This window comes from Oncorhynchus kisutch, linkage group LG29 (genome assembly GCF_002021735.2).
Source record: "Oncorhynchus kisutch isolate 150728-3 linkage group LG29, Okis_V2, whole genome shotgun sequence".
Classification (NCBI taxonomy): domain Eukaryota; kingdom Metazoa; phylum Chordata; class Actinopteri; order Salmoniformes; family Salmonidae; genus Oncorhynchus; species Oncorhynchus kisutch.
The window spans coordinates 41,447,712-41,464,788 of NC_034202.2; the positions used below are offsets into that span (position 1 = coordinate 41,447,712).

Sequence of the window (17,077 nt, forward strand, 5' to 3'; positions counted from 1 at the left end):
AGATGAACAGGGTGAGACCTAGAGAGGAACAGGTTGGGAACTAGAGAGGAACAGGTTGGGAACTAGAGAGGAACAGGATGTGACCTAGAAAGGAACAGGATGTGACCTAGAGAGGAACAGGTTGGGAACTAGAGAGGAACAGGATGTGACCTAGAAAGGAACAGGATGTGACCTAGAGAGGAACAGGTTGGGAACTAGGGAGGAACAGGATGTGACCTAGAAAGGAACAGGATGTGACCTAGAGAGGAACAGGTTGGAAACTAGAGAGGAACCAGACAGGAGCATCAACGTGTCCAAGCAACGGTTTTTAAGGTGAAGGGTTAAATGTTGGGACGGACTCCGGGTGAGGGATTAGAGCTGGGCTGGGGGAAAGAGCTCCCAGGTGTGGTCTGTTATTGGTGGGGAGTGAGGGGTGAGTTTAGGTTCCTATGTGAGATGTCTCTGTGTCTGGGTAGGGACAGTGGGGCAGTGGGATAATGAGGTTAAGGGCAGTGGGATAATGAGGTTAAGGGTAGTGGGATAATGAGGTTAAGGGCAGTGGGGCAGTGGGATAATGAGGTTAAGGGCAGTGGGATAATGAGGTTAAGGGCAGTGAGATAAGGTTAAGGGCAGCGGGATAATGAGGTTAAGGGCAGTGGTGCAGTGGGATAATGAGGTTAAGGGCAGTGGGATAATGAGGTTAAGGGCAGTGAGATGAGGTTAAGGGCAGTGGGATAATGAGGTTAAGGGCAGTGGGATAATGAGGTTAAGGGCAGTGGGATAATGAGGTTAAGGGCAGTGGGATAATGAGGTTAAGGGCAGTGGGGCAGTGGGATAATGAGGTTAAGGGCAGCGAGATGAGGTTAAGGGCAGTGGGATAATGAGGTTAAGGGCAGTGGGGCAGTGGGATAATGAGGTTAAGGGCAGTGGGATAATGAGGTTAAGGGCAGTGGGATAATGAGGTTAAGGGCAGAGGGGCAGTGGGATAATGAGGCCAAGGGCAGTGGGATAATGAGGTTAAGGGCAGTGGGATAATGAGGTTAAGGGCAGTGGGGCAGTAGGATAATGAGGTTAAGGGCAGAGGGGCAGTGGGTTGTAGGGTCTAGGGAGTTTCTATGTGACTAATGTAGAGGTGTATCTGTGTCTGAGTAAGGACACGGAGAGGTTGGTTTTAGGGTTGGGGGCATTAGGGTTCTATAGGGGTTCAGGTCTGGATGCTTCCTGTGTGACTCACTAATGTAGAGGTGTCTCTGTGTCTGCCAGCAGTCCTGAAGGTCGTGGACGAACGGGTGACGCACCTGACGCTGAGGACAAAGGTCACAGGTCAGCCTAAGAGTAATCTCGGTGAAGTAAAATTCTCGCGAAAGTTCCTGTTTTACTTCTGGGGGGAAATGTTGCTAACAATTGTGATTACCGTTGTGCGAAGGAAGGAAGCAAAGTTTCCCTCTCAAAAGGAAAGTCTTGGTCAAAAGTGCTCCTTCCGCTAATTTCACCCATTTATCATGAACAACACCTCTACTGTGTTTATCATGAACAACACCTCTACTGTGTTTATCATGAACAACACCTCTACTGTATTTATCATGAACAACACCTCTACTGTGTTTATCATGAACAACACCTCTACTGTATTTATCATGAACAACACATCTACTGTGTTTATCATGAACAACACCTCTACTGTATTTATCATGAACAACACCTCTACTGTATTTATCATGAACAACACCTCTACTGTATTTATCATGAACAACACCTCTACTGTATTTATCATGGACAACACCTCTACTGTATTTATCATGAACAACACCTCTACTGTATTTATCATGAACAACACCTCTACTGTATTTATCATGGACAACACCTCTACTGTATTTATCATGAACAACACCTCTACTGTATCTATCATGAACAACACCTCTACTGTATCTATCATGAACAACACCTCTACTGTATTTATCATGAACAACACCTCTACTGTATTTATCATGGACAACACCTCTACTGTATTTATCATGAACAACACCTCTACTGTATTTATCATGGACAACACCTCTACTGTATTTATCATGAACAACACCTCTACTGTATTTATCATGAACAACACCTCTACTGTATTTATCATGGACAACACCTCTACTGTATTTATCATGAACAACACCTCTACTGTATCTATCATGAACAACACCTCTACTGTATCTATCATGAACAACACCTCTACTGTATTTATCATGAACAACACCTCTACTGTATTTATCATGGACAACACCTCTACTGTATTTATCATGAACAACACCTCTACTGTATTTATCATGGACAACACCTCTACTGTATTTATCATGGACAACACCTCTACTGTATTTATCATGAACAACACCTCTACTGTATTTATCATGGACAACACCTCTACTGTATTTATCATGAACAACACCTCTACTGTATTTATCATGAACAACACCTCTACTGTATTTATCATGAACAACACCTCTACTGTATTTATCATGAACAACACCTCTACTGTATTTAACATGAACAACACCTCTACTGTATTTATCATGAACAACACCTCTACTGTATTTATCATGAACAACACCTCTACTGTATTTATCATGAACAACACCTCTACTGTATTTATCATGAACAACACCTCTACTGTATCTATCATGGACAACACCTCTACTGTGTTTATCATGAACAACACCTCTACTGTATTTATCATGAACAACACCTCTACTGTATTTATCATGAACAACACCTCTACTGTATTTATCATGAACAACACCTCTACTGTATTTATCATGAACAACACCTCTACTGTATTTATCATTAACAACACCTCTACTGTATTTATCATGGACAACACCTCTACTGTATTTATCATGAACAACACCTCTACTGTATTTATCATGAACAACACCTCTACTGTATTTATCATGAACAACACCACTACTGTATTTATCATGAACAACACCTCTACTGTATTTATCATGAACAACACCTCTACTGTATTTATCATGGACAACACCTCTACTGTATTTATCATGAACAACACCTCTACTGTATTTATCATGAACAACACCTCTACTGTATTTATCATGAACAACACCTCTACTGTGTTTATCATGAACAACACCTCTACTGTATTTATCATGAACAACACCTCTACTGTATTTATCATGAACAACACCTCTACTGTGTTTATCATGAACAACACCTCTACTGTGTTTATCATGAACAACACCTCTACTGTATTTATCATGAACAACACCTCTACTGTGTTTATCATGAACAACACCTCTACTGTATTTATCATGAACAACACCTCTACTGTATTTATCATGAACAACACCTCTACTGTATTTATCATGAACAACACCTCTACTGTATTTATCATGAACAACACCTCTACTGTATTTATCATGAACAACACCTCTACTGTATTTATCATGAACAACACCTCTACTGTATTTATCATTAACAACACCTCTACTGTATTTATCATGAACAACACCTCTACTGTATTTATCATGAACAACACCTCTACTGTATTTATCATTAACAACACCTCTACTGTATTTATCATGAACAACACCTCTACTGTATTTATCATTAACAACACCTCTACTGTATTTATCATGGACAACACCTCTACTGTATCTATCATGAACAACACCTCTACTGTATTTATCATGGACAACACCTCTACTGTATTTATCATTAACAACACCTCTACTGTATTTATCATTAACAACACCTCTACTGTATTTATCATGGACAAAAAGCAAAAAAATATCCGGTATTTTTAAGATGCTTGTCACGTTCTGACCTTAGTTCCTTTATTTTGTCTTTGTGTTAGTTGGTTGGGGCGGCAGTCTATGTTCGTTTTTCTAGGTTGTGTTTATGTGTTCGGCTGGGTATATGGTTCCCAATCAGGGACAGCTGTCTATCGTTGTCTCTGATTGGGAACCATACTTAGGCAGCCTTTTTCCCACCTGTATTTGTGGGTGAATGTTTTCTGTTTAGTGTCTGTACCTTTCAGAACTGTTTCGTTTCTCCGTTGTTACTTTGTTTAGTGTTCTGTTGAATAAATTAACATGGACACGTACCACGCTGCATGTTGGTCCGATCTCTCCTACTCCTCAGACGAGGACGACAAACGTTACAATGCAGACAATTCTGACTTTGTGGCTGTGGAATCTAGTAGAAAGCGTCTATCATCCACACACAGGGTTGAAATCACCGCCCCAGTTTAAGCACCTCCTTTCACCAATCCTGACTCGTCCAAATAATCAATGACGAAAACCCGAAACCAACTGATAACGCTCGTAATCACGTGCTGCTACTTGAGCCTTGACAGGTCGAGGTACTTTGTACATGTAGGTAGGGGTAAAGTGACTATGTATAGATAATAAACAGCAAGTATCAGCAGTATAACAGTGTGTATAGCGACCCTGTCTAAACCACTATAACAGTGTGTATAGCTAGTCACGACCCACGACCCTGTCTAAACCACTATAACAGTGTGTATAGCGACCCTGTCTAAACCACTATAACAGTGTGTATAGCTAGTCACGACCCTGTCTAAACCACTATAACAGTGTGTATAGCTAGTCACGACCCTGTCTAAACCACTATAACAGAGTGTATAGCTAGTCACGACCCTGTCTAAACCACTACAACAGCGTGTATAGCTAGTCACAACCCTGTCTAAACCACTATAACAGAGTTTATAGCTAGTCACGACCCTGTCTAAACCACTACAACAGCGTGTATAGCTAGTCACGACCCTGTCTAAACCACTATAACAGTGTGTATAGCTAGTCACGACCCTGTCTAAACCACTATAACAGTGTGTATAGCTAGTCCCGACCCGGTCTAAACCACTACAACAGCGTGTATAGCTAGTCACAACCCTGTCTAAACCACTATAACATAGTTTATAGCTAGTCACGACCCTGTCTAAACCACTATAACAGTGTGTATAGCTAGTCACGACCCTGTCTAAACCACTATAAAAGTGTGTATAGCTAGTCACGACCCTGTCTAAACCACTATAACAGTGTGTATAGCTAGTCCCGACCCGGTCTAAACCACTATAACAGTGTGTATAGCTAGTCAGGACCCACGACCCTGTCTAAACCACTATAACAGTGTGTATAGCGACCCTGTCTAAACCACTATAACAGTGTGTATAGCTAGTCACGACCCTGTCTAAACCACTATAACAGTGTGTATAGCTAGACACGACCCTGTCTAAACCACTATAACAGAGTGTATAGCTAGTCACGACCCTGTCTAAACCACTATAACAGCATGTATAGCTAGTCACAACCCTGTCTAAACCACTATAACAGAGTTTATAGCTAGTCACGACCCTGTCTAAACCACTATAACAGTGTGTATAGCTAGTCCCGACCCTGTCTAAACCACTATAACAGTGTGTATAGCTAGTCACGACCCACGACCCTGTCTAAACCACTATACCAGTGTGTATAGCTAGTCACGACCCACGACCCTGTCTAAACCATTATAACAGTGTGTATAGCTAGTAACGACCCTGTCTAAACTACTATAACAGTGTATATAGCTAGTCACGACCCACAACCCTGTCTAAACCACTATAACAGTGTGTATAGCTAGTCCCGACCCTGTCTAAACCACTATAACAGTGTGTATAGCAAGCACGACCAACGACCCTGTCTAAACCACTATAACAGTGTGTATAGCTAGTCACGACCCACGACCCTGTCTAAACCATTATAACAGTGTGTATAGCTAGTAACGACCCTGTCTAAACTACTATAACAGTGTATATAGCTAGTCACGACCCACAACCCTGTCTAAACCACTATAACAGCGTGTATAGCTAGTCACGACCCTGTCTAAACCACTATAACAGTGTGTATAGCTAGTCACAACCCACGACCCTGCCTAAACCACTATAACAGCGTGTATAGCTAGCACGACCCTGTCTAAACCACTATAACAGTGGGTATAGCTAGGCACGACCCACGACCCTGCCTAAACCACTATAAATGTGTATAACTAGTAACGACCCACGACCCTGTCTAAACCACTATAACAGTGTGTATAGCTAGTCACGACCCACAACCCTGTCTAAACCACTATAACAGTGTGTATAGCTAGTCACGACCCACGACCCTGTCTAAACCAGTATACAGTGTGTATAACTAGTAACGGCTAGTGCAACAAGTACAGACAGCACTCTACAACACATATACAGCATCCGTCTGACCCACCTGTAGAGCATGACCTCTCTCTCTCTCTCTCTCTCTCTGACCCACCTGTACAGCACGTCCTCTCTCTCTCTGACCCACCTGTAGAGCATGACCTCTCTCTCTCTCTCTGACCCACCTGTAGAGCACGACCTCTCTCTCTCTCTCTGACCCACCTGTAGAGCATGACCTCTCTCTCTCTGACCCACCTGTAGAGCATGACCTCTCTCTCTCTCTGACCCACCTGTAGAGCATGACCTCTCTCTCTCTGACCCACCTGTAGAGCACGTCCTCTCTCTCTCTGACCCACCTGTAGAGCATGACCTCTCTCTCTCTCTCTCTCTGACCCACCTGTAGAGCATGTTCTCTCTCTCTCTCTCTCTGACCCACCTGTAGAGCATGACCTCTCTCTCTCTGACCCACCTGTAGAGCATGACCTCTCTCTCTCTCTCTCTCTCTCTGACCCACCTGTAGAGCATGACCTCTCTCTCTCTCTCTGACCCACCTGTAGAGCATGTCCTCTCTCTCTCTCTGACCCACCTGTAGAGCATGACATCTCTCTCTCTCTCTCTCTGACCCACCTGTAGAGCATGACCTCTCTCTCTCTCTCTGACCCACCTGTAGAGCATGACCTCTCTCTCTCTCTCTCTGACCCACCTGTACAGCACGACCCCTCTCTCTCTCTGACCCACCTGTACAGCACAACCTCTCTCTCTCTGACCCACCTGTACAGCACGACCTCTCTCTCTCTGACCCACCTGTACAGCACAACCTCTCTCTCTCTGACCCAGCTGTAGAGCACGACCTCTCTCTCTCTCTGACCCACCTGTAGAGCATGACCTCTCTCTCTCTGACCCACCTGTAGAGCATGACCTCTCTCTCTCTCTCTCTCTCTGACCCACCTGTACAGCATGACCTCTCTCTCTCTGACCCACCTGTAGAGCATGACCTCTCTCTCTCTCTCTCTCTGACCCACCTGTAGAGCATGACCTCTCTCTCTCTCTCTGACCCACCTGTAGAGCATGTCCTCTCTCTCTCTGACCCACCTGTAGAGCATGACATCTCTCTCTCTCTCTCTCTGACCCACCTGTAGAGCATGACCTCTCTCTCTCTCTCTGACCCACCTGTACAGCACGACCCCTCTCTCTCTCTGACCCACCTGTACAGCACAACCTCTCTCTCTCTGACCCACCTGTACAGCACGACCTCTCTCTCTCTGACCCAGCTGTAGAGCACGACCTCTCTCTCTCTCTGACCCACCTGTAGAGCATGACCTCTCTCTCTCTGACCCAACTGTAGAGCAGGACCTCTCTCTCTCTCTCTCTCTGACCCACCTGTACAGCACAACCTCTCTCTCTCTCTGACCCACCTGTAGAGCACAACCTCTCTCTCTCTCTCTCTCTCTCTCTGACCCACCTGTAGAGCACGACCTCTCTCTCTCACCTGTACTATAACTTCTTCTTTAGACTGTTCCAGAACGCCCAGCCTCAGGATCTCTGACTTAGGGATTACCTGAGAACACACACAGACACAGAAACAGACACAGAGACACACACACACACACACACACACACACACACACACACACACACACACACACACACACACACACACACACACACACACACACACACACACACACACACACACACACACACACACACACACACACACACACACAGACACACACACACACAGACACACACACACACACACAGATGATGTGAGCATGGGATGACATTAACATGTAGTACACAGCGATTCTTCTCATAGACAGTCTAGTTATCTGCCATTCAGCTAGTTTATATATATACAAAAGTATGTGGACACCCCTTAAAATTAGTGGATTCTGCTATTTCAGCCACACCTGTTGCTGACAGGTGTATAAAATCGAGCACACATCCATGCAATCTCCGTAGACAAACATTGGCAGTAGAATGTCCTTATTGAAGAGCTCAGTGACTTTCAACGAGGCACCAGCGTAGGATGCCACCTTAGTCTGACGGACTAATCAGGGTTTGGCAGATGCCAGGAGAACGCTACCTACCCCAATTCATAATGCCATCTGTAAAGTTTGGTGGAGAAGGAATAATGGTCTGGGGCTGTTTTCATGGTTCAGGCCTCTTAGTTCCAGTGAAGGGAAATCTTATGCAATGACTATTTTAGACTATTTTGTGCTTCCAACTTTGTGGCAACAGTTTGGGGAAGGCCCTTTCCTGTTTCAGCATGACGAAGCAAGTTCAAACCCCCGAGCTGACAAGGTACAAATCTGTCGTTCTGCCCCTGAACAGGCAATTAACCCACTGTTCCTAGGCCGTCATTGAAAATAAGAATTTGTTCTTAACTGACTTGCCTAGTTAAATAAAGGTTAAAAAAAATAAAAAATGAAATTATTTATCGAGATCGGTGTGGAAGAACTTGACTGGCCTGCACAGAGCCCTGACCTCAACCCCATCAAACACCTTTGGGATGAATTTGAACGCTGACTGCAAGCCAGTCCTAATCGTCCAACCTCACTAATGCTCTTCTGGCTGAATGGATGCAAGTCCCGACAGCAATGTTCCAACATCTAGTGGAAAGCCTTCCCAGAAGTGTGGAGGCTGTTATAGCAGCAATGTTCCAACATCTAGTGGAAAGCCTTCCCAGAAGAGTAGAGGCTGTTATAGCAGCAATGTTCCAACATCTAGTGGAAAGCCTTCCCAGAAGAGTGGAGGCTGTTATAGCAGCAATGTTCCAACGTCTAGTGGAAAGCCTTCCCAGAAGAGTGGAGGCTGTTGTAGCAGCAAAAGGGAGGGACCAACTCCACATTATTGCCCATGATTTTGGAATTAGATGTTTGATGAACAGGTGTCCACATACTTTTGGTCTGTACTGTATATGATATGCATGCGAGTGTAAAGTGCTATTGGAGGGTTACCTTGACAGCGTAGGTTTTCTGCTTGGCCTTGTCCTTCACCTTCAGAATGGGACCAAAGGATCCTTTGGCGATATATCCCAACACCTGGAACAAGAGAGAGGAGGTGGGAAGAGTCTCCAAAACCCTACAGTGTCTAGGGTCTGGTTTCAATAGAGAGAAATTGTAATGGCCTCTGTTTTGAAGGGACTCTGCCACGGCTTGTTTGGCAACGGCTATGAGGAATTCATGGGGATTTTTTGGGGGGGGGGTTTCTGGGTAAAGGCCCGAAAATAAGGTCTGTGGTAAACACAGTCTCAGGAGATCTTATTCGTTTTGTTCTAATGAGAAATTCACTGTTTGTGAATTTTTAAGCATTTATGTTCTCAAAACGAGTAAAAATCTACCGATGTGCTAACAACAGTTAAACGACACCTCAGTTTGCCTTTGATGTCACCAACACAGCGAGTGAAGCTGTCAACGCTTTAGTTTACAATCCAAACGACTGTGAGCCTGGACCAAAACAACACAGAGTTGACTAACACCGTTCCACAATGACAACTAATGAGACTGTAGATAATTTAATGGGACTGTAGAGACTCTAATGGGACTGTAGATAATCTAATGGGACTGTAGAGACTCTAATGGGACTGTAGAGACTCTAGTGGGACTGTAGAGACTCTGATGAGACTGTAGAGACTCTAGTGGGACTGTAGCTACTCTAATGGGACTGTAGAGACTCTAATGGGACTGTAGATAATCTAATGAGACTGTAGAGACTCTAATGGGACTGTAGATAATCTAATGGGACTGTAGAGACTCTAATGGGACTGTAGAGACTCTAATGGGACTGTAGAGACTCTAATGGGACTGTAGATAATCTAATGAGACTGTAGAGACTCTAATGGGACTGTAGAGACTCTAATGGGACTGTAGATACTCTAATGGGACTGTAGATAATCTAATGAGACTGTAGAGACTCTAATGGGACTGTAGAGACTCTAATGGGACTGTAGAGACTGTTGGCATTAATATTCAGGCTGTAATGACAACTAATGGGACTCTAGAGACTGTTGGCATTAATATCCAGGCTGTAATGAAAACTAATGAGACTGTGTTGGCATTAATATCCAGGCTGTAATGAAAACTAATGAGACTGTGTTGGCATTAATATCCAGGCTGTAATGAAAACTAATGGGACTGTAGAGACTGTTGGCATTAATATCCGGGGTGTAAACTACGTTTCTATTCAAGCGTTGATTGACATGGTAATAGACCAATAATATTGTAGAAAAGTTTTTAAAAACTGACCCCTCTGATGCTGCACGTTACATTGTGACGTGTCGCGATGGCGCTAAAATAAGGTAAAGTGTACGGAACACCGCGATGTACGGAAGTTCGTTAGCTGTCATTATCATCGTGTCGCTTTTTGTTCGAGCTGGTAAACAGAAAGCTAACGAACAGGACTAGCGTAGCTAGTTTGCGCGGTCGGCGTAGCGACGTGAAGATGTTGCGACTCATGTGGTAGTTCCATCCTCGGACAGTCAACTGACTTATTTACAATCCATTAAGGTCATATTAAAGGAAAGAGTGTTGACTGTTTTTTAGTTTTTGTACATCTCTGAGTGATGTTCTGTCCATCCTCAGGGTCGTCTCGTGTTTTCACCTGAGCTCTTGCCTTTCAGGCAGGCAGAAATGTACGACGTAGAACTGTGTGGTAAAGTCTCTCTCGCTACACTGGCAGTTCGTAGAAATACAACTCCTAGATGGTGACATGTCAGATTACAATACTGGCTGATGTCGTAACGCGGGAGGTTATCTTCTCTCTCCATATTTCTACCTCAATAAATGTGTAATTTAACAGAGGGTCCACCACATGTTCTCCTATTTGCCTGTTCAGTCCAGGGTGCGTTGCATTGTGCTCCACCCAGTGGCTCCACCCTCGCCAGGACGCGCTAATGACTGTGGCTGTTTCCTAACAGAGGTCCTAATCCAAAGGCAGCTGCCGACCTGGCAACATCACGTGATAACGCATTCCATCGAGCACGTCTGTTACCACTCTAGCCACCAAAGCAGCGTGAGCAACTAGTGCTGGGTATTCAGTGTTCAACTGACACGAATAACAAGTAACAGAATGGATCTCCTCACCACCTGTTCATGAATGAACCAGAAGAATAATCCTACGGTCATATTGCTTGGTGATACAGGCTACGATTCTTTAGGATAGCTAAATAATCTATTTTACTGACTGTTTAAGAATGATTAATAGCCATAATAGTGGTGTTTTACTGTGAAGATAATACCACATTAGGACGGCTTGTGATTCATTCACACAACGATCACACCCGTGCATATTACTACATAACAATGACGTTCAAGATATCATGGTTTTATGATTAAGCAATAAGGCCAGAGGAGGGGTGGTATATGGCCAATATACCACGGCTAAGGTCTGTTTTTAGGCACAACGCCCAGGGCATTAGATGGATGAACTGTAATCACCAGATGCCCAAGCCATCTAACCAAATCCCAAGATACTTATATGAGGTCTCCCTATCAATTAGCTGGTGTAAAGCTCGTCTGAAGAAGAAGACCGCAGCACAGCGAGGTACGTGTTCATGATTATTTATTCAAACTGAACACTGATACAACACAACAAAGTGGAACAAACAAAACAGTTCTGTCTGGTGCAGAAACACAAAACAGAAAACAACTACCCACAAACCACAGGTGGGAAAAAGCTGCCGAAGTATGATTCTTAATCAGAGACAACGATAGACAGAAAACATAGAAATGAAGAAACTAGAATGCCCACCCTAATCACACCCTGGCCTAACCAAAATAGAGAATAAAAGCCTCTCTATGGCCAGGGCGTGATAGCTGGCCATTTATAGTTAAAATCTGCAATTGACTCCATCTGTCTACTTCCAGAGAAGAGAAAACTATTACATTTTGTTTTCAATTACCAAATAAGATGCCTTTTAATAACATCAAAGGCCATATGTAAGTCCTGAAAAGCCTTATCAATATTAGATGCTCTAGAATCAATAATTGTGTCATCCAGATGGAGATTTGCAGAGTCGACAGTCTTCCCTTTATCATTCATATACGGTGCAAAAAGGATCGGACCTAGAATGGAGCCCTGGGGAACTCCTTTTGTAAGCCTTGTAAACTCCTGAGCTACACACTGTGTTCTGTCAGAAAGGTAGTTCTGGAACCAATCTAACCCATCAACACTTAAACCAACCTTTTTTAGTCTATACAACAGCAGGGCGTGGTCAACAGTGTTGAAGGCCAACAGCAGAGCATGGTCAACAGTGTTGAAGGCCAACAGCAGGGCATGGTCAACAGTGTCCAAGGCCAACAGCAGGGCATGGTCAACAGTGTTGAAGGCCAACAGCAGGGCGTGGTCAACAGCAGAGCATGGTCAACAGTGTCCAAGGTCAACAGCAGGGCATGGTCAACAGTGATGAAGGCCAACAGCAGGGCGTGGTCAACAGTGTTGAAGGCCAACAGCAGGGCGTGGTCAACAGTGTTGAAGGCCAACAGAAGGGCATGGTCAACAGCAGGGCATGGTCAACAGTGTTGAAGGCCAACAGCAGGGCATGGTCAACAGTGTCCAAGGCCAACAGCAGGGCATGGTCAACAGTGTTGAAGGCCAACAGCAGGGCGTGGTCAACAGTGTCCAAGGTCAACAGCAGGGCATGGTCAACAGTGTTGAAGGCCAACAGCAGGGCATGGTCAACAGTGTTGAAGGACAACAGCAGGGTGTGGTCAACAGCAGGGCATGGTCAACAACAGGGCATGGTCAACAGTGTTGAAGGCCAAAAACAGGGCATGGTCAACAGCAGAGCATGGTCAACAGTGTTGAAGGCCAACAGCAGGGCATGGTCAACAGCAGGGCATGGTCAACAGTGTTGAAGGCCAACAGCAGGGCATCATCATTACGCACACCTGTTCGCATCATTATGCACATCTGTTCCCCATCATTACACACACCTGTTCCCCATCATTACACACACCTGTTCCCATCATTACGCACACCTGTTCCCCATCATTACGCTCACCTGTTCCCCATCATTACACACACCTGTTCCCCATCATTACGCACACCTGTTCCCCATCATTACGCACACCTGGTCATCATTATCTCCTTGATTACTCCCCCTTTATTTAGCCCTCAGTTGACATCAGTCATTAGGTGGTATTGTTCTCTCTCACGTTCAGTACGCTTCTCCTGTTCCCCATCATTACGCACACCTGTTCCCCATCATTACACACACCTGGTCATCATTATCTCCTTGATTACTCCCCCTTTATTTAGCCCTCAGTTGACATCAGTCATTAGGTGGTATTGTTCTCTCTCACGTTCAGTACGCTTCTCCTGTTCCCCATCATTACGCACACCTGTTCCCTATCATTACACACACCTGGTCATCATTATCTCCTTGATTACTCCCCCTTTATTTAGCCCTCAGTTGACATCAGTCATTAGGTGGTATTGTTCTCTCTCACGTTCAGTACGCTTCTCCTGTTCCCAATCATTACACACACCTGGTCATCATTATCTCCTTGATTACTCCCCCTTTATTTAGCCCTCAGTTGACATCAGTCATTAGGTGGTATTGTTCTCTCTCACGTTCAGTACGCTTCTCCTGTTCCCCATCATTACGCACACCTATTCCCCATCATTACACACACCTGGTCATCATTATCTCCTTGATTACTCCCCCTTTATTTAGCCCTCAGTTGACATCAGTCATTAGGTGGTATTGTTCTCTCTCACGTTCAGTACGCTTCTCCTGTTCCCCATCATTACGCACACCTGTTCCCCATCATTACACACACCTGGTCATCATTATCTCCTTGATTACTCCCCCTTTATTTAGCCCTCAGTTGACATCAGTCATTAGGTGGTATTGTTCTCTCTCACGTTCAGTACGCTTCTCCTGTTCCCCATCATTACGCACACCTATTCCCCATCATTACACACACCTGGTCATCATTATCTCCTTGATTACTCCCCCTTTATTTAGCCCTCAGTTGACATCAGTCATTAGGTGGTATTGTTCTCTCTCACGTTCAGTACGCTTCTCCTGTTCCCCATCATTACGCACACCTGTTCCCCATCATTACACACACCTGGTCATCATTATCTCCTTGATTACTCCCCCTTTATTTAGCCCTCAGTTGACATCAGTCATTAGGTGGTATTGTTCTCTCTCACGTTCAGTACGCTTCTCCTGTTCCGCATCATTACGCACACCTGTTCCCCATCATTACACACACCTGGTCATCATTATCTCCTTGATTACTCCCCCTTTATTTAGCCCTCAGTTGACATCAGTCATTAGGTGGTATTGTTCTCTCTCACGTTCAGTACGCTTCTCCTGTTTGTTCATCTGCACCGGTCCCTTCTGCACCTGCTTCCTGATGGACGTTACAATATGAGTGAGGTGCTTCTGCTCCTGCTTCCTGATGGACGTTACTATATGAGTGAGGTGCCTCTGCACCTGCTTCCTGATGGATACGTTACAATATGAGTGAGGTGCTTCTGCACCTGCTTCCTGATGGATACGTTACAATATGAGTGAGGTGCTTCTGCACCTGCTTCCTGATGGACGTTACAATATGAGTGAGGTGCTTCTGCACCTGCTTCCTGATGGACGTTACAATATGAATGAGGTGCTTCTGCACCTGCTTCCTGATGGACGTTACAATATGAGTGAGGTGCTTCTGCACCTGCTTCCTGATGGACGTTACAATATGAGTGAGGTGCTTCTGCACCTGCTTCCTGATGGATGTTACAATATGAGTGAGGTGCTTCTGCACCTGCTTCCTGATGGATGTTACAATATGAGTGAGGTGCTTCTGCACCTGCTTCCTGATGGACGTTACAATATGAGTGAGGTGCTTCTGCACCTGCTTCCTGATGGACGTTACAATATGAGTGAGGTGCTTCTGCACCTGCTTCCTGATGGACGTTACAATATGAGTGAGGTGCTTCTACACCTGCTTCCTGATGGACGTTACAATATGAGTGAGGTGCTTCTGCACCTGCTTCCTGATGGACGTTACAATATGAGTGAGGTGCTTCTGCACCTGCTTCCTGATGGACGTTACAATATGAGTGAGGTGCTTCTGCACCTGCTTCCTGATGGACGTTACAATATGAGTGAGGTGCTTCTGCACCTGCTTCCTGATGGACGTTACAATATGAGTGAGGTGCTTCTGCACCTGCTTCCTGATGGACGTTACAATATGAGTGAGGTGCTTCTGCACCTGCTTCCTGATGGACGTTACAATATGAGTGAGGTGCTTCTGCACCTGCTTCCTGATGGACGTTACAATATGAGTGAGGTGCTTCTGCACCTGCTTCCTGATGGACGTTACAATATGAGTGAGGTGCTTCTGCACCTGCTTCCTGATGGACGTTACAATATGAGTGAGGTGCTTCTGCACCTGCTTCCTGATGGACGTTACAATATGAGTGAGGTGCTTCTGCACCTGCTTCCTGATGGACGTTACAATATGAGTGAGGTGCTTCTGCACCTGCTTCCTGATGGACGTTACAATATGAGTGAGGTGCTTCTGCACCTGCTTCCTGATGGATACGTTACAATATGAGTGAGGTGCTTCTGCACCTGCTTCCTGATGGACGTTACAATATGAGTGAGGTGCTTCTGCACCTGCTTCCTGATGGACGTTACAATATGAGTGAGGTGCTTCTGCACCTGCTTCCTGATGGACGTTACAATATGAGTGAGGTGCTTCTGCACCTGCTTCCTGATGGACGTTACAATATGAGTGAGGTGCTTCTGCCCCTGCTTCCTGATGGACGTTACAATATGAGTGAGGTGCTTCTGCACCTGCTTCCTGATGGACGTTACAATATGAGTGAGGTGCTTCTGCACCTGCTTCCTGATGGATACGTTACAATATGAGTGAGGTGCTTCTGCACCTGCTTCCTGATGGACGTTACAATATGAGTGAGGTGCTTCTGCACCTGCTTCCTGATGGACGTTACAATATGAGTGAGGTGCTTCTGCACCTGCTTCCTGATGGACGTTACAATATGAGTGAGGTGCTTCTGCACCTGCTTCCTGATGGACGTTACAATATGAGTGAGGTGCTTCTGCACCTGCTTCCTGATGGACGTTACAATATGAGTGAGGTGCTTCTGCACCTGCTTCCTGATGGACGTTACAATATGAGTGAGGTGCTTCTGCACCTGCTTCCTGATGGACGTTACAATATGAGTGAGGTGCTTCTGCACCTGCTTCCTGATGGACGTTACAATATGAGTGAGGTGCTTCTGCACCTGCTTCCTGATGGACGTTACAATATGAGTGAGGTGCTTCTGCACCTGCTTCCTGATGGACGTTACAATATGAGTGAGGTGCTTCTGCACCTGCTTCCTGATGGACGTTACAATATGAGTGAGGTGCTTCTGCACCTGCTTCCTGATGGACGTTACAATATGAGTGAGGTGCTTCTGCACCTGCTTCCTGATGGACGTTACAATATGAGTGAGGTGCTTCTGCACCTGCTTCCTGATGGACGTTACAATATGAGTGAGGTGCTTCTGCACCTGCTTCCTGATGGACGTTACAATATGAGTGAGGTGCTTCTGCACCTGCTTCCTGATGGACGTTACAATATGAGTGAGGTGCTTCTGCACCTGCTTCCTGATGGACGTTACAATATGAGTGAGGTGCTTCTGCACCTGCTTCCTGATGGACGTTACAATATGAGTGAGGTGCTTCTGCACCTGCTTCCTGATGGACGTTACAATATGAGTGAGGTGCTTCTGCACCTGCTTCCTGATGGACGTTACAATATGAGTGAGGTGCTTCTGCACCTGCTTCCTGATGGACGTTACAATATGAGTGAGGTGCTTCTGCACCTGCTTCCTGATGGATGTTACAATATGAGTGAGGTGCTTCTGCACCTGCTTCCTGATGGATAC

The 17,077-nt window shown here is 45.1% G+C and overlaps 1 protein-coding gene across 1 annotated transcript in view; it reads right to left on the minus strand.

Moving 5' to 3' along the window:
- Positions 1-17,077, minus strand: part of rskrb (ribosomal protein S6 kinase related b) — a 47,653-nt gene that overhangs the window by 18,328 nt on the left and 12,248 nt on the right. The window contains exons 3-5 of the mRNA XM_031809609.1: positions 9,133-9,216; positions 7,659-7,727; positions 1,214-1,283 (exon numbers count right to left, since the gene is read on the minus strand). Coding sequence (XP_031665469.1) covers positions 1,214-1,283; positions 7,659-7,727; positions 9,133-9,216 — 223 coding nt within the window. The remainder of the gene's footprint in view (positions 1-1,213; positions 1,284-7,658; positions 7,728-9,132; positions 9,217-17,077) is intronic.